The sequence below is a fragment of the Cyclopterus lumpus genome, chromosome 24, assembly GCF_009769545.1.
Source record: "Cyclopterus lumpus isolate fCycLum1 chromosome 24, fCycLum1.pri, whole genome shotgun sequence".
Lineage (NCBI taxonomy): Eukaryota > Metazoa > Chordata > Actinopteri > Perciformes > Cyclopteridae > Cyclopterus > Cyclopterus lumpus.
Genome location: NC_046989.1, coordinates 4,604,615 through 4,629,704, shown reverse-complemented (window position 1 = coordinate 4,629,704; position 25,090 = coordinate 4,604,615). Strand labels below are relative to the sequence as shown.

Genomic DNA, 25,090 nt, shown 5'->3' with positions numbered 1-25,090 from the left:
TCAGTAACAGATCTGGAAGTACTGGCTGGGCGACTTGAGGGGGCTCTTGTAGCTCGACGCGTCCTGCGGCGCGCTCTGGCTGGTGGTGGTTTTCTGCAGGTTCAAGGTGAAGGACGGGGTGGTGGTCTTCTTGGCCTCGGGCTTGCCGCCCCCCTTCACCTGAGGGCGGTTCGGCGCGCCCGCGGGCCCGCCGCCGCCGCTCGCCGGCACCGCCGGCCCGGATTTGGCGGCCTCAGAAGACCCAGTCTTTCTTGTGAGGGGGCTCAGATAGATCTGCATAGTCACTAAGTGAAGTGGGGAAATGAGGCGAGGAGGGTGCGTGAAAAGACAAGAGTCGGGGGGAAAGGGGGGGGTAGGGTTAGAATGGAGGTCGGAAAGGTCAGGCAGGGAGAGATGAGGTCAAAAAACAAGGGAGCAAAAGGGGGCGAGGGAAGGCACACGCGTCATGGTGAGATGTGACACACACAACAAAACGAAGGTAAACAACAGCTCACACGAATCGCTCTGGCCTTCTCTCGATAAGCGCGCCGCTCAGTATCAAGCCTACCTTTGCAGTGCGTCACCTGTCTCGTCTCTGCAGAGAAAGGACACACAGACAGAGAGGTCAACAAATAGGTCAACAAATGCCAACGTCGTGTTATTTCAATCGCTTATCTTTATTCTCACTTACCGACACTCGCTGCAGCCTCCTTGGCCTTGCTGCTGTTAACATGAGAGAGAGAGAGAGAGAGAGAGAGAGGTTGACTAAACAGTTCAACAGCCTTTCTACTGGCTTTGAGAGCGTAAAACCTTCTCTGTGGTCTCAAGGGGGTCTTCAAGACCATCGTAACTGGGTCATCTCATAATCAGTGTAAATGGAAACATACCAAGACGTGTGTGTGTGTGGACAAAACAAAAGGGAAATGTACAGTGACAAACAAAGTGTATTGTGGTTTTTTATGCATTTGTCTTCTCACCTTTCCGGAGGCTTCCTGCAGGTGGAGGCTGCAGAGGGGGGTCGCTGAGGGGTCTTGCATGGACTGTCCTTCACACTACCTGGTGGGCTCCTCACGCCACTGAAGGGGGGGGGGGGGGGGGGGATTACAACAAGCACTGTGAGGTCACGGACCTTTTTAAACCTTTTTTTTCTTTCTTTAAATTGATTTTTTTCCTCCATATTACTGTAAATGTATTACGGTAAAATTACAATTCAGAGACTACAGCCAATAAAAAAGACATTTAGATGTGAGCTTTGAGACTTTCCATGAGGTCACGGGATGATCGATGGGAATAAAAGGTGGTCCACTGATTTTATTCATATTTTAATTATAATTCTCAAATTTTCAGATCTGGAAAAATTCATAACAATAAAAAAGTTGCTGACACTAATCACTTCTACCTGAACCGAGGCTGGAATGGATCCAACGTCTATCACATCGGCATTCAGGCGAGTGAATGGAAGTCTGGGTGAGTCATTTAAAAATAATCTTCTTTATTATTTAAAATAAAGTGCTGTGCGGCAGACACGTGGGGTTCTGAATATGTTTTATATTAAATCTGTGCACGCAAAAGACATGAAGAGAGACACAAGTGGACACTGAGAGATGAGCGTGGAAAGAAATCCACTGCAAACGATGATAATAATGATGATGATGATGATGATGATGATGATGCTCCTCACTTCCCACTGAGCGGACAGCCCTAAGTGAAGAGAGATTTACGTCTCTGTGCAATTATATCAGCCTCCTCCAGATGCGGCTCATTACGGCACCGCAGAGAGAACCGACATCATGCCCTCCGACTAATATCTCACGGGCAGCATCGTTCGAAAAGGTAATAGAGGAGGAAGAGCGGAGGATGGAGAGGAAGAGATGGAGAGGGAGAGACGGAGGATGGAGAGACGGAGGATGGAGAGACGGAGGATGGAGAGACGGAGGATGGAGAGGAAGAGACGGAGGATGGAGAGACGGAGGATGGAGAGGAAGAGACGGAGGACGGTCGGCCGCTTCGATGCTTTGAAATGAAGGCGAGCGCTTGGAATAATTCACGGTGTGTTTCCTCGGACAATGGAGGGCATCTGCCGATTGCTTTTGCACATTAGATAATGAGAACTGAAGCTCGCGGCGAGGCCGAAGCCTGTATCCCATTATACACTCTGTGTGTGTGTGTGTGTGTGTGTGTGTGTGTGTGTGTGTGTGTGCGTCAGCGTTTTACCTGCGTGATGGTGTTGGGCTGTAGTTCCTGGCTATGGGGCTGGAGGACAGCGTGGCGCTTTTCTTCAGGGAGGCGGCGCTGGAGGTCATCATGGGCGGTCTGGAGGGCAGAGCGAGAGACACCGGCCTGGCTGTGGGGACACGGACACACACACACACACACACACACACACACACACACGTACATTCAGTCACTTTTCATTTCATGTCTCATATTGACACACAAACTGTATTTCTTTGGGGTTTTGAGTGTCTGTTGGACGAAAAACAAGCAATTTCACTTATTTCCTGACAATCTGACGATCAAACAATGGAGACGGATTATCAAGGAAATAATACCTGCGGATGAAAGGTAAACCTCTTAGCGAGCACCCCTCACATTTAGACATGAAAGGTGAACATTCAATGACAACACAAAATCATTTATTATAAAGAGACTCGCAGTAACAATTGTTACTCATCAATCCAATATTGCCCAATAATATCGCCAATAAGACCCCGGAACCAAAGGTCTTCACGACGTTCACACTGACGTGAGGAGGACGGCAGTGACCCTCACTCACCTTTAGAGCCCGATGACCTCCGGCTGTTAGTGGAGGCAGCAGCCGCCTGGTGCTCCTCGGAGATGTTCAACCTCTTGAGGACGTCGGCCAGAGCCATCTTCAACAGCTGGATCTCGTCTTCCTGCATCTGCATCCTCTGCTCCAGGTAGGTCAGCCGGTCGCCCACGTCCAGGCCGCTGGCCGCCGAGCTGCGGCCGTCTGATGGATGGATGGATGGAGGGATAGAGGGATATGACGTGTTAATGCCAGGACACAGATTATGTTTTTATTGCCTTTCTTAAACATTACATAACTGACGACATGCTGAACCTCCATTGAAATGAGCAGATGGAAACTTGAGGCATCCATTGAGCCCCCAAAACCCCTCGTGTATGTTTGAAAATGCAGAAATTCACGGAGCATAGGAAAAAAAACTCTCAAAAAACTCATAGAGTCAGTAAGACTTTGTTAACACACACACACACACACACACACACACACACACAGAGAGAAAGATGCCAAGAAAACAATGATTATGTTCTTTTTGCCAAAACTTGAGCCCGAGCATTATCCGCATTGTGCGCATCAATGCTCCTTCGAGGCTCATCTCTTCTGGAGATGTAAACACAATCAACGACGCTTTATAAGCTCTTTAGCGGCCCCCCTCTCTTTGTGCGGTGAGCATCAAGCCGACGAGGTCGCAGCACAGCTGGGGCACGGAGGGTCAATCCGCACAGCTGGGCTCGTAAACAAAGGCGGCAGAGATCTGAAGAAGAAGAAAAAACACTCTCCAACTCCTCTTTCTTGTCGTCCGTCCAACACAGTAACAAGGAGGCGGATACCGTGAGAGACGCCGGGCACCGACGAGCAGTCGGGGGGCCTCTGTCGGCCGGTTGGGCCCTCCTCCTCCTCCTCCTCCTCCACGCCAGACGTCTTCCTCCTCTTCCTCTCCTCTCGCGAGCACACCGTCTCGGCCGGCTCTCCCTCCATCTGATCCTGATCCACTCACACTGGCCGCCGTCCACTAAGACCTCATCTCCGTGTCACAAACAGCAAGCCGGTTTCCGGTGGTTCGCGGCTTGCAAAAGTCGTCTGCGTTGGGTTGGGATGCTCTCACGTTCTCCTCGGCTGGTCGCTCGATGAGCAGGACAACGTTTAAAGCTCTTTTTGCTCAGGGTGTGCGCTTATATAAAAGGTGGGGGTGGGGGTGGGGGTGGGGGGGTAGTAGATGATGCATGAAAACTCAGCCGTCGTCCAATTCAGCCTAAATTGTCTGTGCATGTGTGTGTGTGTGTGTGTGTAGACTACAATGATAATCCCTCAGACTGAGCCTCTTTGACCCCGCCCCCCACACTTAAGCCCCATGTCCACTGTGAGAGATGGAGACAGCAGTAATAAACCCGTGAGGCCCGATGGTAAACATCTCCTTCATCTAGGAGAGTCACAGAGGTCGCGGGCAACGAAGTTGTGTGTAGTAAGTAGAGGATGTGCTAAAAGTTACAGCTCAATGGTTGAAATACTTATAGATAGTAATGGATAAACTGTTGAAATAGGTACCTGGAAAAAAAAAAAAATCATGTTCAAATGACAGATTGTTCACTCAAAGTAATGGATGAACGCTTGTAAAAAAAGATAAACGGCTGCAAAGATTTATTAAAGTATTAGTCGATGAAGGCTCTTTTTCCCAGCAGCCCTACAGATTAACCGCAGGTGTAATCAATAACATGAATTAGGGTATTGTGCATGTGGGCTCACTGGAGTGGCTGTGACACCATCCGTTGAATCAGCCGCCTTCACCCTGCTGGGTCTCTTCTGGGGAAAAGTCGTGAATAATTGAAACGATTGAGCCCCGACCGCTCCGAGTTGTGTTACAGAGACGGCTTAAAGGTGCAGTGTATGTGTGTGTGTGTGTGTGTGTGTGTGTGTGAATCTGGCGGCCTCCGGTGGTGAGTTTGCAGATTGCAACCGTCTGAAGGAGAACTACGGGTGTTTTTTTTCTTTCTTTTGTCTGTTCTGGGCTCCTGTAGAAACATGGCCGCCGGCTTCCGCGTGAAGATACAAAAACAACTCGTTCTAAAAGGTAACGAAAACACGGATTATACACCAAATAAAAGGTATCGATGTGATATTCCATGCTCGACGCCGTCCCTTTAAGTGAACCCAAACATTGAAAGTGGAAAATCTATGTTTGAATCGTGAATTTTTAAATAAAAATCCAGTTTAAAATCACATTCGGAACATGAAGCTTGGGTTCTTGTGATTTGAGTATAAATAACTGCACGATGCCGTGTTCACGAAGGCCTCGCACTACAAACACCTGCTCCAGTCGCATGTCATACAACATGAATCTCAGTTCTTGGGAAGATATCAGAGATTTTCCTCCTCACGGAGATGATCCGCCGTGGGCAGAGACTGTAATCATCGGAGCGGTAATCCCTCTCTCTCGTGGAGAGTTGTGACTCTCTGTGTGTGTGTGTGTGTGTGCAGGCCTGTGATTTTATGTCCCCCCCCCCCCTTGTCCCCGGCCGTGACGACATCCTCGTGCCACCTCCACACACACACACACACACACACACACGGGATTGGGATTAGAATAGCACATAATCCCAGCGCTGTAAAAGGGAATTAGCAGCCCCCCAAAACTCAATCTCTGCACTCGCTCGACCACACAAAGAACAGGCATCCCCCCCCACCTCTGACTCACACACACACACATAGACACACACACACACACAGTCACACACAGAGGAGAGCGCTCACAGTTTCAGAATGCATACGTCTGTAATACATGTTGGCAAGAAAGGAAACGCACGAAGCCACCGGAGTGTTTTAATCTCCGCTCGCAGATGGTGTTTCTTGAATGAAGGAACAGCATCTGTCTGCTCATATCAGCAGCACCCTGCATGCTGACACACACACACACACACACACACACACACATATACACACACACACACATACACACACACACACACATACACACACACACATTTTTGGGGGGGTATTATTTCTGCCATTATGAGAAGAAAACCTGTCGGCGGTTTCAAACATTACAGCAGCAGCATAAATAAATAAATAAATAGATAGATGAGTGTTATTGATCCCGCACCGGGGGGGGGAAATTCAATTGTTACAGAAGTGCAATAAACGGAGCTTTAAAGCAAGTGATTGAGTGATTAATGACACACAATATTAATAAAATAACAACATTGCTATTCTTTTTTTTATAACATGCTTTGTTTTGCTTTGTTTTGAGTTTTCTGGCCTCAAATTAGAAGAGCGCTAGAAAGGAGAACTTTTCTTTTCTTCTCACGTTCATTTCACAACGACCCCCTCCGGCTATACCTGTCATGAAGTCGGTGTCGGGCGCCAGCAGGGAGTCGCTGTGGTAGCTCTCCTTCAGCGAGGGCCTCCTCTGCAGGCCGTGGGCCGTCTCCTCCATCCCCAGGCCCTGGTCCACCAGCTCCTCCATGTGTGCGTCTCCCTCCTCCATTGGCCCTGACGGAGTGTGTCGGAGTGATCCTCCGTGCTCCTTCGTGCCGTTGCTAATTCTCTTTATTACGCTTCGCTGCCGAGCTAATTCACCTTCCCTAAACCATCAGTGGCCACCGGCTCTCCCCCCCCACCCCCCACCCCCTGGGAGGAGTGTGTGGAGGGTGCAGGGAGAGGGTGATGTCACTCAGAAGACAGATTAAGGACCTGGTAAGCCATCTGAAGCTCAGGGGCAGGACGCGGCTCTACGGGAGAGTATATGTGAGTATGAGAGTGTAGACGGGGGTCAGGGAGGCCTCTCATGGAGGGGTGCTGGAGGGGGGGGGGGGGACACATGTCCCATAGAAGGCCCCAAAAAGAACTTACCGGACCTGCACAGCTCCTGTCTGCAAACGCACGTCTACAGCTTCTACGAGGAGACGACGAGTAACAATTACAGACCTGTGAACCACACACACACACACACACACACACACACACACACACACACACACGCTTATTTCCTCGCTGTTGCACAAAAAGTTGCAGGGCGAGCGCACAATTATAGGCTCCCCCCCCCCCCCGGAAAAAAAAGAGCTTACATCAAGCTGCCATCCGGTGTGGTCCGGCCCCGGTGTGCACCGTCAGGACTCTGGGATTCTGAGATTAGGGGAGCAGGACTTGATTAATTACAGTCATCGAGAGGACAATAAGCCGGACGTGGTAATTAGACCCACGGAGGAAGACAACAGGAGCAGATGAAAAGCCAGTCCCCCCCCCCTCCCCCCCCCCCCCTCTACAGTGTAAGCTGGCTTTCTGTCTATTTTGCAGTCGCTCTGGATTGATTCTTCTTTTTCTCCAGCAGACGCTTTTCTTCTGTGGAAAGTCTTCCGTCCCCGAGAATGTAAAAAAAAGAAATACAAACATGCTCGATTTCTTCCTCCAGATGTCACAGTCCAATAAAAGATAAAGTAAAGTGTTGTTGACCATGGCTTGAATGTCAATGTTAACTTTAATGTAAACAGAAGCGGGGGTTTCCCCTTTCTCACTTCTCGTCATTCCCTTCTTTTACTTCCTGTGTTATGTGTGTGTGTGTGTGTGTGTGTGTGTGTGTGTGTTTGCACTGCTCAACATCCCAGAATTACAAGTGCAGTCTAAAAGTGTACCATTAGTATTAATATGTAATACTAATACTATTTAATTATCTTTATTGTATATTTTTACAAATTATGTTCTACTCGTTGAGCATCAAAAAAATATATATACTTATTGTATAAATGTATATATATATATATTTTTTTTTTTTTATACATGTATATATATTTTATTTTATAAATGTATATATATATATATATTTATTTATCTTTCCAATAAAAGCCATGGATGAAAAGTTTCACACTTGTCAGTTCTTCTTATTGGTTCCTAATAATAATAATAATAATAATAATAATAATAATAAGAGCACAAATGGTATTAAGGGGATGAGTCATCTGGGTCAGGATAAAGGGGGAGGGGGGGAGGTCCCTGTCCCCAAAAAGTCTGAGTAAACAACTTCTCACAAATCTGATTCATATGAAATCTAAAAATGCTTTTGAATGTTTGCAAAAAAAGAAAAGCTAAACGAGTATTTTTGCTTGTTTCTTTAAACTTCTACCAGAATGTAAAGTCTAACCAGCCGTGAGTTATTTCATAAAACTGTTTTTAGGGTGATTTCTGAATGCAAACACAACAGAGAAGATTCCTGAACACCACCAAGAGTCTGACAGAAGACCTGAGAGGTCAAAGTGTGCAGCTCGTTATATTATGAGACAGTAATCGTCAAGTGTTATCCCTGTGTAACAGACACTGAGGGCCTGTGTGTGTGTGTGTGTGTGTGTGCTGGACATTCCTAATGCCCCGAGGCCCGAACGGGGATAAAGGCCAAAGACAGATAAGGACTCTGCTCAGGAGAAGGTGCTGTAAACGACAAGGTCAAAGAGGGTTTGACCCCCGTCCCTGTGCGTGCCGCCTCACTGCTGCCCTCCTGTGGACGCCGTGCAGCACAACAGTTGCATGCCGGAGGAATTCGACGGACTTCCTGTTGACCTCCTGCCACGAGAGCCGCTTCCCGTCTTTGCACAATGTAAATAAATGAAAGAGCCACACACGAGCATGTTCACAAAGGACTTAAAATTTATAAATATTCTTTCAAATGGAACATTAAATCAGCAGGGATGTTATATAATTCTTCCCAAAAAGAAAATCCAAGAGATTTTCCGAGAGCATGACAAAGTGACAATATATCTGACACACACGTTTGCTTCTCTACTTCAAAAATATCTAGACTTTTTTTTCTTTTTCTTTTTTTACTGTATATCCCGTCCGTATATATATTTCCAAATATATCAAAATATATGCTAAACAATAAGCATCGATACAGACCACACAGAAAGCAGAATCTCACGGGTCGGTCGGGTCGCTTCTAGTTTAGTGAACGTACTTCCTGTGTGGCCTCAGTAAAAGGTCACTCAGTGTTTGACCCCTGACCCCTGCGTGCACGGAGAACCGACTGGCCCTCCCTTGTCGTCTCGGCAACGAAGGACGCGACTGTGTCCATGCAAAGCGCTGCTATGTAAATTAAGTCGCATTAAACAATAACATACATTCTAGTTTTTTCTTCTGTTTTTTTTTGCAGGGCTTGCAATCACTTTGGGAGGACGGCTGGTGGCAACTCTTCCTTTCCTTCATCTCCTTTCCAGGAAGCTCCTGCATCAAAAACATAAGGATGCAAGGAAAGAGGACAAGGAGAGGGAGCTGGGGAACAGCGTTGGGATGTGGCTCTGCGAATATAAGATCATCGCCCTCTAGGGGACGACCACCGTCAATGCACGTCTGGGGGAAAAGGCAAGGGGTGGATTTGGATTTGACCTTTAATATATTAAAGTTCCTTTACTTGCTCCCAGCACACTGTAGTTTTAATGATTTAAATAAGGGACTTGTATGGAAATTATTATGCAGGTGGAGCTAAATCTTTTTACTCTATTTTATATGTTCAAAATACGCCTCCACTTCAATATAAATATTTTCCCTCTAACTTACAAAAAACTGCCAAACCCTCCCTTCAATATCTCAAAATAACATATTTATGACAAACAACAAGAATAGGGAGATACATCTATTCTCTATTAGTGCCGATAGACTTTGATCTTAGAATCAACGTAAAAAATATAATTATCTCCTAAGTCTCTCAAAAAAAAAAGAAGTTAAATACATAACCCTTCACTTTTTCTCACAGCCCCCCCCCCCCCCCCCGAATAATCATGAAATGATATGAACTAAACAACATCTACATCTCTGTCAACAACCACCACTCGACCATTTAATTTCTAAACTTTCAAGTTACAAATAAACAAGAAATAATGTTCTATCCTGCAGGATACAGTTAATCTATTAGACACAGTATTTCCAAATAAGTTAAAATTGTAATCTTAATATATTGTATTGTAATCTTAATATATTGTATTGTTTTACTCCATTTAAATATTTTTTCCTTACTTTAAATATAATTATTACAGATCTTGCAAAAACATACTACACTGTGCATTGGCTTGTTTAAAGAGTGCCCGGTGCTTCCTGGATTCAGATATGTACACTTCGTGAGAGAAGGGAGCTCCTAGTCTCAATTAACGCTGCAATGACTTCAAAACAAAAACAAAACAAAATAACGCTTCTTCTTTTTCTTGATTTGTGAAGTTTGTTTTTCCAAAAATAGTCTAAAATAGTCTAAAAATATAGTGCATATGCCATCTTAGGAAACCGACATAATAAAATATTCTTAATAAAAGGAGAAATCTGGGCGTTAATAGAAAATAAAGAAGAAGAAAACACCCAATCATCATCGGGGGTTGGATTTTGTTTTCGGGTCCTCAAATAGAGAACAAGTTCAAAGATGGCTTCAGAGTGTTACGGCTTGTCCGACGTTGAAGGACGGGGCGTTGGCAGGAAAGCGATCGGGTACTCTTTACGTTCAAAAAAAGAAAAGAAAAGGAAAAGGTACACTTCTCGTCTTCTGAGTGACAGTAAAACACTTGCAGGTTGAAAGGCAATGCATGAGTGTGGCCTGAACCCCCCCCCCCCAAAAAAACTCCCCCCCATTCCAATACACGTCTAACAGTGCTACGTTTGTCCACACAGCACTCTTCAAGGCCTCCGTCCAGATGCCTTTTTCAAATATAATCACATTAACTGAGTGGATATATATATTTATATAAATATATATATATATATATATATATATATATTTATATAAATATATATATATATATATATTATTATATTATATATAATATATATACATTATATATATATAATAATATAATATATAAATATAATTTATATATATATATATATATATATATATATATATGTTTTCCATGGGTTGTGCATCAAGTCACATGACTAGAAATATACACTGACAAAAAAAAAGTAGCCATGACATCCTGACTGTTTCCTTCTCTACGCAACACGCACATAAATGATATACAGTATGTTTCCCCCCCCCCCTGGTTAAATATTAGTAGCTGGAAGAAATAAAAAATAAAAAAATAAACGTAATAACGGAATGGATTAGTGCAATACGGGTAAAGGGAACGAGGGCAGAAGTGCTGACGAGGAGAAGTGCGAGGGAGCGAGACGGGTGACGTCCTTTGGTTTATCTTCAGGGGGGGGGGGGGGGGGGGGGGAGAGGGGGGGGGAGATTTGGGGGAAGAAAAAAATATAATATAATTGGTGTGGATGTAGAACTACGATGTGGACACCGTGTTTCTAACCAGTTTAGAGCTGCAACTGGAAATCAATCGGCCACCGTATTGATAATCATTTAAATCATAACATTTGAAGAAGGGTGTGCAAGTGCGTAGGATTGCAAACCAACTGAAGCTTCATCCCGTGTGGCAGAACGTGTGAGAGAACCATAACGGACCCATCTAGTCGGTCCCGTTCTGGCTAATTTCTACGTGAACTGAAGGAAATATTGTACTCCATAGATGCCCCTAAATGCTTCACACCGTTCCTTTTAAAATGACGTTTCACTCTATTTTTCTTTGTCATACATGTAAATTACCTGAATATCTTTTTGTGTGTTGGGACTGTTGGTCGAACAAAAACAAGATGCTTGGAAAAAACCATATTAAAATTTTTAAAAAAAGGCAATTTCGTCATTTCGCAAACCGGTGCAGTGTGTCCAGTGATAGCTGTGAGTCGGTCTTTCTCTCGGGGGTTACAGTACACACCTGTTCCACCGCCTCCGAGTTGTGTGTTGTGACGCTAGCTGCCTAAAGCTCGACCTGCGAGTCATAAGGCAAGTCACAGGGAGCAGCTGTGGTGAAATACGAGGGCCAACCAACCAATCAGCCTCCTCCATCGGGACCGGGACAAGATGCCTCTCTAGCACGAGGCATCTTAAAGACGAGGACCGTGACTATGAGATAAAGGTTTGTTCGAAAAACGTGTTTTCAATAATAAAAAAACAGCCATTTGGAGGCGTTTTTTCTTTTTTTAAGCGTCACCACCAAAAGCGACGGGAGCCGCGCTCTAGAGTCGACTCCCTCCAGGTACCTACAGTATATTCTAGTTTGTCCCCCGAGATGAAAATGTTCTCCGTCGGCGTCACACGGGAGAGAGCCGACGGGCAAAAAGGGAGCGTCGCTTCCTCTAAAGCTGCTTGTTTGGTTTGATTGCCTGAAAGCCTCCTCGAAGAAAATAAAAAAAAACATCACACATACACACATTTATCCAGTTATCTGCACCGACAACACACACACACACACACACACACACACACACAGACACACAAACTCAAATCAGGAGAAGCAAGATGCCGCCACTCAGCCGGTTGTTGAACGCTGGTAACTCCCCCCCCCCCCCCTCCCCTCCCCCCTCCTGAGCCATCGGCGTACAAATGGAACAAACATGATTGTTGTGCTAAGACGCTTTGTGGGGAAAACGCAGCCCTGACAGCAGCACAGTTCAGCCTGGTGTTCAGCATTCCTGGCAGGCGAGAAGGCGGGGGGGGGGGGGGGGGGGAAGAGAGAGTGTGTGTTGGGGGGAACGCACACAAGCTTCCATGTGAGCTCAGAAAGCTGAAAAATCCCTCCGGCGCTCATCCAAAAACCAGGAAACATTGGTGAGAACGGTTCATTTATCACATCGGAACCCCCCTTGTGGTCGACTAAAGGGATCTGTGCTTCATAATGTGTCATATTTTAACCCCCCCCACCCCCCCACCCATTCAAATAACTCGTTAACATCCCCCAGCAGAAAAGACCGGGGCGCGTAGTCCTTCAGCTCTCTGTGCGGGAGGCGGAGCCAAGTTCCGATTAGTTCACCCCCCGCCCTGCCCCGCCCCCCCTCTACTGCAGGTTCTTCAGGACGCGTCCGAAGCGGAAGTCGTAGACGTGCCGGCAGAGATACACCAGCTCGGGGTCGACGTCCGTGGGCACACAGCGGTGGGAGGGGGGGGCGAAGTCGGGCCGGCAGGGCACCACGTTGGCGCTGCTGGGTGGGGCGCCTTCGGCACGCCGCTTCACCAAGGCACAAAATCTGGAAAAAATATTATAATTATAAGATTTTTAATAAAGGGGGGGACACAAATCAAATATGTCCTTCATGCTGCTTGTCTGTGTGTGTGTGTGTGTGTGTGTCACGCATGTGCGACGAGAGAGTCGGAGAAACAGATCATCCAATTATCGCAGAAGCCGAGGCGTTAATGAAAAGGAACGACTCCAAACCTTTTTTGTTTTTAAATAAATGCATGTCAATTGCTGGGGTGTGTTCCTGTTGTTGTTGTTGTTGTTGTTGTTATAGTACTTACCTACAGTACTGGGCTAGTGGGAGGACGTAGCATCGGTCTTCTATGCAGGCCACGCTATTTTCATCCTGATGCCGAGAGGCGAAGATCTCATTCTGAAAGCAACAGCGGGTGTAAAACGTCACATCGAACACCAGAGTGTCTCCGTGCAGCCGGCCGGACGAACGCCGGCACGTTATCAACCGTGCGCAATTGTTCACGTGCAACAGCGCGGTGAGAAACACGGCTGTGCTCGACACGTTCTGCGGTGCTCGACACGTTCTGCGGTGCTCGACACGTTCTGCGGTGCTTCGCTTTCTACCGTAGAACTCGCTCTCCTTTCTTAAAAGAGGAGTTTGTGCAAGACCGGGCTGCTGAGGGAAAATAATAATAATAATAATAATAATATTAATATTAATATAGTTATAATATTATAATAATAATATTACAATAATAATTATAATATAATAATTATAATAAATCATCATAACAATAATAATGTCTCCAGCTGCAGAGGCAGTTTGTTCATTATTTTCTGATACATTATCACTGATAATGAAGGAATGCATTGATAATTGGAACATTTCTATTATACCGCAAGCCAATAAATGTGTGAACGGAAAAATAATAACCTCTCCTCCCACATTCAGCCACATCAGATACGTCTGTTGAACTGATATTATGAACGAGCCTTTTACAATCGTTTCACTTTGTCCAATTTTAAAGTGCAAAAACATTATACAAGCAGCACCAACAATACATGTGGCAAACTTTTAATTTTAAATTATGAGTGTGTGTCTTTATTAGCCTGGTGGGTTCAGTGTGACTGCCCTGAACCAGGATCTATTACACGGATAATCTCACTACGTTTGCTCCGTCTGGGTAAAAATTGTAAATCCCAATATTTTTATAATAATAATTAAATGAGAAATTATGTGAATATATCCAGTCCAAATATGTAATAAGCCACATGACAATGTGAAATACTCGAGTCAATTATTAAAACTCAGCTCCCTGCATTTTTCCACTATGTGATGAATGAATATTTGGCATTTTTAACATCTGCTTGTAAAAACTCGGGTTACTTAATGAGACACGGCGGAATACGAGAGTGGATGAATATAGTTAACGACATTCATGTGTTTTTCTTTCTCTTCAGTAAAATGTGTGGACCAAGTGGGTCAAATACGGAAACCCCTTACGGACGGATTATGTGGAGGAATCGAATGAACGACCCTGTAATGCAGTTTAAATTGAACAAATTAATGTTCCCACCCCACCCACGATATATTTTCCTTGCTCTTGCATTCACACGTTGCCTCTTCCCAAAATGCACAAAGATTACTCCACTTGGAAATAAAAGAGATGTTTGTTTTGTAATTTCAACTGCTGTCCCAGCAGAATCTCAGCTCTTTAATACTGTTTTTAGTTTAAAAAATAAATAACCTTTAATAAAATCTGTTATTGTAACGGAAATAACACACATATATATATATATATATATATATATATATATATATATATATATATATATATATATATATATATATAATTCCCATTAAATGTTCACATCTCCACATCACATTTACCTCAGTTAGGTCTTTGTAACATTTGACCACTGGGCAACATTAAATCGAGCCTCACCTCACAGTGTGCGCTTGGATCTCGGCCTCCCTGTGTGTGCTCAGGACGGTAGTACCAGAAAAGACTCATCATCAGCTCTCCTGAGGGGGAAGACACACACACACACACACACTGTCAGCTTTTACTGGATGTTCGCTTACAGGGACACAGGTAGATAAATAAACAATCTCGTCCAATCGTTCCTTCGTCCATCCCCCGTATCTATCCGCGATCCCGCCCCTCCCCGTCCCCTTTACCTGTTTTGGGGTCATCCCACAGCGCCGATATCTTGGCGACGTAAGGGAGGGTCTTCTTCCTGGGGCCCGATCGAAGCAGCACGGTGTCTCTGATGTGGATCACTTCCCCGTCCCGCTCCACTCCCTCGTAACACTGCCGCGGGGCCGTCTCATCCTCTCCCTGAGACGCCACACACAGCGACAAGGACAGATATAATTCTCATTATAAACAGACAAAAAGAGATCTGTCACACAAAGCTGTGTGGTCAAAACACAATTATCCTCCCCCCCCCACAAGCTGCAGCTGGTAGCTATGGTTTCGGTATTATCAGGTCGTGTGATACAAGAGAGAAAGAAAGAAAGAAAAAGCCTCACTAGAGAGACAACCTGCAAATGACCTACCGCGATGAAGACCTCCCTCTCCGTTGGCGTTCCGACGGGCCTCCAACCGTTGGTGGCTCGTCTGCGGCTGACTCTCTTTTGTTTGGCGCCGCCGAGGTTCGGCAGGGGCGGCGGCGGCGGCGGCGGCTGTCTCTGGGGCGGCCGTGAGCGTCCAACGGACGGGGAGCCGGCGGCGGACTCGTTGCTCCGAGGGCGCTCGGGGGCCAGCTTTAACCGGGCCTGGGGCTGGTCTCGCCCTGACAGCGGGCGGGGTCGAGTCTGGGTGGAGGTGGGCGCGCTGGAGAGAGGGCAGCTGGAGATGGGCAGGGGCGGGGGGGCGAGGAGGGAGGGGCTGTGGTCACCTTGAGGGGAAGAGTAACCCTCTGGGGAAAAAAAAAGACACTTTTTAAAATCACACAGCATGAAAACAACAACAAATGAAATGTGCACCTAAAGCTAAACTTTAGACAAATGACACAATCTTCCTCTTACAGATGAAAAGTGGAATTCATAAGCAACTAGAATTGCCGCCTCACGGTTGTTTTTCCTCCGCCAACCATTCAAGCTGCAGTTTGCATCCACGTCTAATCAACATGTCATCACCTCTCCAAAAGGCGTTTACATGAAATTAGCTAATTGCATGGTTGCTGTAAATCAGCTTAAAAACAGCATGCTTCTTTTATCTTATTTATAAATAAATATATATATATATTTCGAACACAACTGTTGTGCAAAACATTACATATGAGCCAAGAGCTCCTTATCAAGGAATATCTAAGTCACAGCCTCAAGCTTTGGACAATTTTTAAGCTCATACCAACAAAAGAAGACAGGAATCTTCACACTTGATGGGCAACACAACTGGCCCGAGGCCAACAACAAAGGGCTCTTTAGTTCTTTAAGTCGTCTTTCTGGGATGTGGGTTTCTTTAAGTAATAACCGCTCCACAAAGAGGGTTACAGAAGGGTGACATAATCGTGAGTGGGGGGCGAACACTCAACCTGCTCCGCATCTAAACGTGGTTGTTTAGACGTGCCATGGTGATACTGGTTTAACGTCCACTCACTTCCTCCTCCAATAACTGAAACGCCACACCGATCTCATCGTTCTCCACTCACCTGTTTTGATACCGTGTGTGCACCCGGCGCACCCTGTACTGAAGGAGCACCCCCTGCTGGTGACGGGAGGCATGGCTCTGTAGGCGTAGCCGCCGATCCCGCAGGCGTCACCGTAACAGGGCGAGGCCACCGAGTTGCAGTAGGCGTGGTGGGGCAGCTTGGAGCCCGTCGTCCGATTGGGGCACATACCGGAGGGGGCAAAGTTCAGAGGTCGCGAGGCCATGCCCGCCGCCGACGTCGTCGTCGTCGTCCCGGCGTGCGTCGGGTGGGCGATGTGCACGTAGTAGCTGGAGAAGCAGTGCTCGGCGGTGCAGAGGCAGGGGTGGGGGCTGAGGGTGAGGGCCGCGTGCGGGTGGGAATGGGGCAGTGGCGGCGCAGTCACGAGGCACTCGCGCTTCACAGGGGCCATGGCCGAGTTGAGCGGCGCAGCGTCCGATCCCCCGTAGGGCTGCTGGCCCAGGAAGAAGGCCAAACGGTGGCAGTATTCCACCGAGCCCTCCGGCGGGCAGCAGTAGTACGGGCTCAGTTCCGTCTCCAGCTGCTCTTCCTTCACTTGCTTCAAGGGGTACGCGAGCATGCTGCGAGACTGGTAGCCCGGTTTGGTCAGTCTATGGGTGCAGCTGCCGGTGTCCCACTCCACTTTGGGCTCAAAGTCCGCCTTCTTCTCGCAGGCCGTGCAGCCGCCGTGCAGGGGGGCCACCTTTCTCCCCGTCTGCTTCTGTGAGCGACCCTTGTGTTTGACCCCGGAGTGGCGCTTCGGGGCCGTGGCCGCGGCGGGGGCCTTGCAGTCTGACGTGATAGTAGCTGTGGGTGTATTCTTTACTCGCTGCTTACTGGTGGCAGAGGAGCTGGTTAACTTTAGCAGGGCTGCGGCGTTGAGTCCCGCCAACCTTCTGGGGGCGGGGGCATCCAGACTTTCCTGACTCATCTCTGCTCGGTTGACCTTCTCGACCTGCTTGGAGCTTCGGCATCGTTTGCGTTTGTGAGACGCGGAGGCTTTACCGACGGTTCCCCGTGTGGCCTTCAGACCTCCGCCGCTTCTGGCTGGTTTTGCATCCAGTGAAGTCCCTCTGTTGGTGGGCTCCTCCCGTCTTCTGGCCTGCTTAGCTGCCGAATGAGACTCGGTGGCTGTTTCGAGCAGCAGACTGTTCACCGCCTCGGCATTGAGCGAGGCCAGCCTGCGCTTGCGAGGTTGCGGGACATCAATGCACTCGTGGCGACTCGGGCTGTTTGACTTCGATTTGGTTTTTGGTCGAGGCTTTGCCTCTTTTCTTTTGACGCTTTTCGACTTTGGGGGTTTGGGTCTGAGAGACGCCTCCCTCCGCGCCCTTTCTTCGGAACTCTTCCGCTCTCGGATGCTCTCCTCCAATCGGGTGAGGAGGACGTGGCAGCTGAGCCCCTCCCCGTCCGAACCCGCAGCCCGTCCGCGCAACGGGTACGACTTCCTGTCCCGTTTCTTGTCGCGCCTCCGGTCCAGTTTTCTGTTCCGATGATCCGATTTTTCTGTCTTCCCTTTCTTGTCGTCCGCCCTCTTGGCCGGGACTCTCCTCTGCTTGATGACCTCGGCGATCTTCTTCGTCCGCCCGAATCGGAGCGAGCGCTCGGGCCAGGTGTCGCCCATGGTGCCGGCGCCGCCGCGTGGCCAAAGAGGGCAGCCGTCCCACCACTCGGCGGCCCCGTCGCTCGGCCCGGGGGAACCCTTCTGCCTGGCGTGAGTCATCACATTCTTCTCCACGGGGGGGGCCTAAGAGATAAAGAGACCGACAAGCAGTCAAAACTTGTGCCTGTCCCAGTTTCCTTGTGCGCTTACAATGTTCACACTGCAGTCGCTAACAAACAAAGCGTTTAATTAGATCCATAGAGAACTGGTTAAGCCTCATAACATCTTTTGTTCCTAATAATCACACAGACAACGTTTAAGATCAGCAGGCAGCACAGTTATGGACTTTTCAAGACAAGATTGATGGTCAAGTCAGGGCAGACGTTAAGGAAGTGGTAAAACATGTATTATGGACCAATAACATCACATCAAACCTTTCTTTATTTTTTTCATGACTATGAACTATACAAAGCTGGAGGTGCTTTTTGTGTTGCGGAAAGTTCCGAGGCACGAAAAAAAAAGAAAAGGAAAGCAAGCAAGAACCAACGAGACAAGAGCGAAAAGAAAGATGTCGACCATCTTACATTCGCCTTCAGGTTCTTTATTTTTTATTTTTTTTCATGACTATGAACTATGCAAAGCTGGAGGTGCTTTTTGTGGTGTGGAAAGTTCCGAGACACGAAAAAAAAAAGGAAAGCAAGCAAGAACCAACGAGACATGAGCGAAAAAAACAAAGATGTCGACCATCTTACATTCACCTTCAGGTTCTTTATTGTTATTTTTTTCATCACTATGAACTATGCAAAGCTGGAGGTGCTTTTTGTGGTGTGGAAGGTTCCGAGACACGAAAAAAAAAGAAGGAAGGCAAGCAAGAACCAACGAGACACGGGCGAAAAAAACAAAGATGTCGACCATCTTACATTCGCCTTCAGGTTGAGACGCAGACACAAACGGCCACATCTGATGCAAACAAAGACGTTTAACGAGGAGTGAATTCAGCCTGAATGTGAATCGAATTGATCCGATCGTATACATACAGCGAGCGCTCAGCTGTTTGCAACGTGTGTGTGTGTGTGTGTGTTTTATGTAGCATAGAGGGAACTGATGCACTCTGTCATTCATTCACTGCCTTATCACCTCGTGTGCACACAGCATGCAAATAACAGCGTGTTAGAGCCTAAATGTTTAGGCTGAAACGGGGCCTTAGCAACAAAGTTCAGCAGAGGGAAATAAAGAGAAATAAACAAGCCAGCTAAATGCCGCAGGCTATTTCAGCCGGCCGTGGTTAACTGTTGAAAATCAATGTCTAAATGTTGATATCATGGAGAGAAGTGGGGGGAGCGTGTGCATATACATCTCACAAAACATACTCTGAATACTCCCTAAGCTCGTTTGGGAAATCAATTTGCAATTAAACTCAATTGGCATACAAATAATTAGCATGGGAGTATTCATTTCAAAATAAAAAAACACTCCCGCAGCTCATTGCGAAATTAAAACATAAACAGCCAATGAATGACTGATCTGTTCTTTAAATAACGCCCATATAAAGATCACGACGACTCTTTTTATACCGGCGCCTTGCTCATAAAGATTCATTGTCTGAATAATGATAATAAGCCTGTAGAGATCTGCATTTATAAAACATACGCACGGTAGAATTTGCACCACAAAAGACAAAAAAACTCCACAGAGCAAAACACAATTTTACATTTTCTTTTTCCGTCATTCAACTTCCCTTTTGTAAACTGAATGGTTTATTTTTCCAACTCGCTAGAGCTTCTTTTTCCACCCCATTACTTCCCATAATTAGCTATAATCGCTAAATGAAATCCCGACTTAATGAGGAACTACACACTAAATTACTATTTTTTACACATTCTTGTTAGCATAAGTTTGAACGGGTGTTTTTTTATTTCCATAACAGTGTATTAAAAAAATGCTTTTTCGGCTGTTGACTATTGACATTTCTCTCAATAAGCATTAGGAGAATGAAATAAAGTAATACAACTTCTCCATTTAATTACTGATAAAATATATGTAAATGAAGATGGTATTAACTTATTAAATATAATTATTATTTGGATATTTCTTTGCATCACTCCGTACATCAGAAAATACTGCAAACAGCTCTTTTAATCCATTTTCGGCCTTGGTTTTAGTAATAAGATATCATATAAATCAGGCTATGAATGATATATGACAAAACCCCTCAGTAGAAAACCTTTAGAATATAGACAGAAATGGAAATGAGGTGTGTGTGAGTGCTGAAGTGGAGATTCTGGCTCAGAAATGAAACGCAGCGGCCTTTAAAGCTGTTTTTGTAAAAATTACACATGCATTTTTGAAGAATACGATAAACATAGTTAATGAATAGACATCTTCTTGAAACCTCCCCAGCTGATGACTCAAATTAGGACGAATGGTGCATTATCTAACGGTAATGTTCGGTGAATATGGTAGAAATGGACAAAGTAGGAGAATAAACACCCACGTGTGTATTTAGGATGCAGTCTTCAAAGTCCGAAAGAAGACATTAAAAGGATGCAAAGAAAAGTTTTAAAAAATCATAACATTGACCGGTGCATTAAAAGGTTTTTTTCTGGTCTCCCTTTCATAAGGCCACGGCCCTCAGTCTGATCCCAGTGAGCTGTTTAACTCGGCATGAAGCCACGCTTCAACTACAGGCTTCTGTTCAGACTGGCTGCGTTGATGCAGATTCCTCATACGGGAGCTGGAGATCTTTGGCCCGACCGACGACTCGTAAACAAACACGTTTTCTCAAAAACGTGTTTGATTTCGTCCGACTTGTGCAGCATGAAAAAAAAAAAAAAAGGTGGTCTCCGAGACCGAAAGTGTAGGGATTGATCCCGGTACCGTGGCCCATCAGAGTGTAGCTCCAGGGGGTTCAACGTCCTGATTTACAACTCACATTCAGAGTTTCCTCCAACGGGAAAAAAAGAAGAAGAAGAAAACCAGGATTTCATGTAATTTCGTCATCATATCTCCACCTTTAAACAACTTGGGATTTAAATTCTTACACCTTTTAAACAAAAGAGATGATATGATGAATAAAGTATATATCTATCTAGCTAATGAATGACGACGTGTGTTGATTTAACTCTCACACATCTAACCAATAACCTCGATGCCGGGCTTTTATATCCAGACTTTAGATCATTTTCCAGCAGATGTTTTTTCTTTTAGGTCACGTCTGAAGAAGTGCAGGTGTGTGTGTGTGTGTGGGGGGGACAACTGGAGGGAATATGTGTCAATCTCACATTTACGTGGAGGATCAATGACCAGAAAACTGACCACCGGCTCTCCTTTCCAGAGCATCAAACACCGGGCCCTTTATTTTTTTAATGATAAGACGTCTGAGATCTCCCAGGACTCTGGAGAATCCAGACAAACTGATCTATAGACAACATTCATCTCTTGTGAAGGTGCAGTTATGACGCAACCATCAAAACAAACTACAAAATGCTTCAGTCCAACACGAGTTGCACGCACAAGCTCTCAAATCAATCAGTCATAATGGTTCATTAAAAAAAAATGAATGCCATATTGCACCTCGTGCCACAGAACCAAGAGTTAATTTTCAAATGTATAACGATATTAAGACGCAGCGTAACTTCAAAACATAGAGGTGAATAGCACACACAAGTCGAGACACTTTAACAACATTGCATATACAACAACGCACATTTGTACTAAAAGGCCACAAGTTCAACATATTAAGCAAAGTGGAGTTTTAAATACATTGCCTGATAGTTTATAGCTTTACTTTGTGTCCCCTTTTCAGGGTGATAAATACTTTGTGGGTTTGGGTTAAACATTTGAATACTTCATGGCAATCACATGATATTTATTTTTCCTCTTTTTTCTCCGTGGGGCCAATTTTGAGAGTCGCCTAGTTTTGGGCACATCGTCCATCGACATGTCGGCCTTCTCCCCGATATAAACGGGACCGCGTCAACAAATAAAAACACGTCTGAAAAAAGTCAACGGCGGTGTCTCTTTCCATGAAATCGTGACCCGGTTATTCAAGGAAATCCACAGCCCTTGTCGCGAACAGTTTCATGTAGGAACTATACGGTCGAAAGAAGAACAGTTCCTATTTCCCTTGTTATTTTTATTTCTATAGTTTCGAGGGAAGGCAGACGTCTCGACGGCCTTCATCTCGAAACTAGACAACTCAATCTAGATTGATAAGAGATTGACCACAGGTGAGACCACCGGTGCCCACACCACAGGTGAGATTTTGGGGTGGAATTCCCCTTTAAGTATTTATCATGTGCAGCACGTTAAAAACTCCTTATAAATATAAGACATGATTAATTGTGATTGTAACTAAGTCGTATTGTGTAATGAAGCATTCATTATAACTGTTTAAAGACCAGTGATTAATGTGAATTGTAAAAAGAAAAAAGGCATTTATAAACAATGTTAAATCCTTTACAGCTACACTATATGTATACACTCTCAAAGGGACTGTAAGAAAGTTAAACAAAGATATTTTCTTTGGACCCTCTCCAAGAGAAACTGCAATACCTCGTACCATAACAACAGGAATACAGCGAAAACACAAGACGGTCTCCAATTTCTGTTGGCGCTGCAATCTTTTTCGCCGCAGACTGAATTAAATAAATATATTCCCTGAAATGTGAAAAAGTTGAAACGTTCCCCGATTTCCCGACCAATACCTGACCCGACCCGCCAGATGGCTTGTTACACAGAACCATCTGAGAAGCCCTACTCGAAAACAGTTCGGTAAGAAGGGCGGGCACTTGGCAGGTGATTGGATGAACCGTCTGTCAATCAAACTCTTGCCCAAGGCGAGTCAGGAGAAGACCAAATAGAAATGTTTCATCTAGAAAAATCCTTCAGTCAGTTCTGATAAAAGGTTATGCTGTTGCTGCATCTACGCTAACGTCTTCGGAAGACGCCATTTTTGTTGCTTCGAAACCACGCCCACAGCGGCTTACGGGATGCTGATTGGTCGGGTCACAAACGCATAAAACTTGAAGCCTGGTAAGATGGATTTTCGTGTGATACGTGATCCTGCGTTTCTCGCATGAAGGTAAACAAAAAGTAAAATATACAAACCCCCCCTTTTCTGCCGCCCTCCCCATCTCTAATAATTTCCACAGTCCCTAATTTGTGTATTTGTCTTGTGAAATACTAAATAACCCTTTAAGTCTCTAAACTTCTCATTTGAAGAAGGAAATTGTACTTGGAATTGCTCACAACTCATAATTTATGATGTCAGGAGTGCAGAATCGTCTTTAACTGTAAAAGGTGTGACACGCGCATCTGCATTATCCAGCCAATTAGGCAACACACCTGGCTCCTTTCATCTTTCTGGTATAAGAGCCAGGTGACAACGTGCACGCGGGAAATAACAACAAACCAGCTGGGTGACGTGTGGGATCGAGAGGGCTCAAATTTTTTTACTGGTGTCACAGCTGGCGGCGAAACGCCCGGCATGCCGAGGTTCATCAAGATAGAAGCAAGAATGTCAAACATTAGGTCACTGTCTGCTTTTGTTGTTGTTGTTGTTGTTGGTGGTGGTTTTCTTCTCAGCCTTGAGCTCGAACACTGAGATGTCGAGGAAGGTTTGCATACATGCACACTTTGAAGCAGTTATACTACATGATGCGTGTGTATATATATATATATATATATATATATATATATATATATATATATATATATATATATATGTGTGTGTGTGTGTGTGTGTGTGTGTGGCTGAGAAACCCAGTCGGATACAGTACTGCTTGACGTAGCTTGCCCATCTGAAGTAGCCAGTCAGGCTCTAAATATCGGCTGAATAGAGGAAGGGGGGGGGGGGGGGGGCTACCCGAACACACACACACACACACACACACACACACACCAAGCTGAATAAAGGGCAGTCACCCCTCTTGATCACATTTTCTAACCGGATTCCTTATTACCGACACGGTGGCTGCTCTGATCCCGGTCCTATAGTTGAGCGCAGAGGAGGATATGGCACGTACAGCAGCCCCCCCCCCCCCCCCCCTCCCCTCCACACACACACACACACACACACGCACGCACGCACGCACACACTCACGCACACACACACTGTGTATCGCTTCTGGTGCACGAAGGAGGAGGAGAAAGAAAAAAAAGCAGGCTTTTCTGCGCTCCGTGTGTGTGCGGACGGCTCGGCGGTCGGAGCTTCAACTTCAAACGTTCGGGGACGAAATAGCAACAAACAATCGAGCTGGTAACTTACGGCTCGCCGACGCGCGCGCGCGTACACGTCCTCCTGCCAACAGCCGGGAACCGTCGAGCACAATCTGCGGGTGAAGCGAGAGCGGAGGTGTTGGTGGTGGTGGTGGTGGGGAGGTGGTGGGGGTGTGGTGGTGGTTGTGGGGGGTGGGGGGGGGAGGGAGGGAGGGAGCCGCCGGACTGGTGCGATGGCAGGAGCTCCGTAAACTGGGAGAGAGCTGGGGAGGAGTGGAGAGAGAGAGAGAGAGAGGACGGTCGGTGGCGCTGCGCGCGCGTGCATGTGCATGTGTGTGTGTGTGTGTGTGTGTGTGAGAGAGAGCTCTTCCTGGTTGGGCTTCGATACCCGATTTTTTGTTTTTTTTGTCCGAAAAACTTCATCCGAACCGATTTTTTTTTTCGGAACCGGTCTCTCGCAACATCTGTTGACTGAAGGAGGCGACCGGTGACTCCATGTTGAACTTGCTTCCTCGACATTGAAAACGTAGCCGATGGATGTCACCCCCCCCCCCCCCTCCTCCCCTCTCTCCACCCTCATACCCCCCCCCCCCCCCCCCCTCGGTCTGCCTCACCCTGTCATTTCGTCGTGACCACACCAGTAAAACCACCGGACGGTCCAAACACGTCTGGAGGAATCCAAACGAAGGAGAAAGGCATTTAAAGATATCAACAGAGTCCCATGTGGTGCGTGGGAGGTATGGCTTTTTTTTTTAAAGGCTTCCCATTTAACTGAAGTTCCCGATGAGTTATGGGATGCACACTCACAAGAGAATGCTCTTCATGCAGGTGTTAAGAAATCAATGAATCGTATATATATATGTGTGCTCTTAAGAGGTTTGA

At 46.1% G+C, this 25,090-nt stretch overlaps 2 protein-coding genes across 2 annotated transcripts; both read right to left on the bottom strand.

The window, feature by feature from the left end:
• Positions 1-6,309, bottom strand: LOC117727560 (echinoderm microtubule-associated protein-like 1). The gene is made up of 7 exons (XM_034527933.1): positions 6,080-6,309; positions 2,756-2,953; positions 2,194-2,323; positions 957-1,055; positions 671-702; positions 548-574; positions 1-284 (listed from the first exon to the last, which is right to left on the bottom strand). The coding sequence occupies exons 1-7, from the start codon at positions 6,225-6,227 to the stop codon at positions 1-3; spliced, it is 918 nt and encodes a 305-aa protein (XP_034383824.1). The 5' UTR covers positions 6,228-6,309.
• Positions 6,310-12,488: 6,179 nt separating this feature from the next.
• LOC117727004 (bromo adjacent homology domain-containing 1 protein) lies at positions 12,489-24,363 on the bottom strand. The gene is made up of 7 exons (XM_034526938.1): positions 24,258-24,363; positions 16,390-18,133; positions 15,293-15,654; positions 14,912-15,071; positions 14,676-14,755; positions 13,056-13,147; positions 12,489-12,784 (listed from the first exon to the last, which is right to left on the bottom strand). Exons 2-7 carry the CDS (start codon positions 18,107-18,109, stop codon positions 12,595-12,597), a joined length of 2,604 nt encoding a protein of 867 aa, XP_034382829.1. The 5' UTR covers positions 18,110-18,133; positions 24,258-24,363; the 3' UTR covers positions 12,489-12,594.
• Positions 24,364-25,090: the final 727 nt, after the last annotated feature.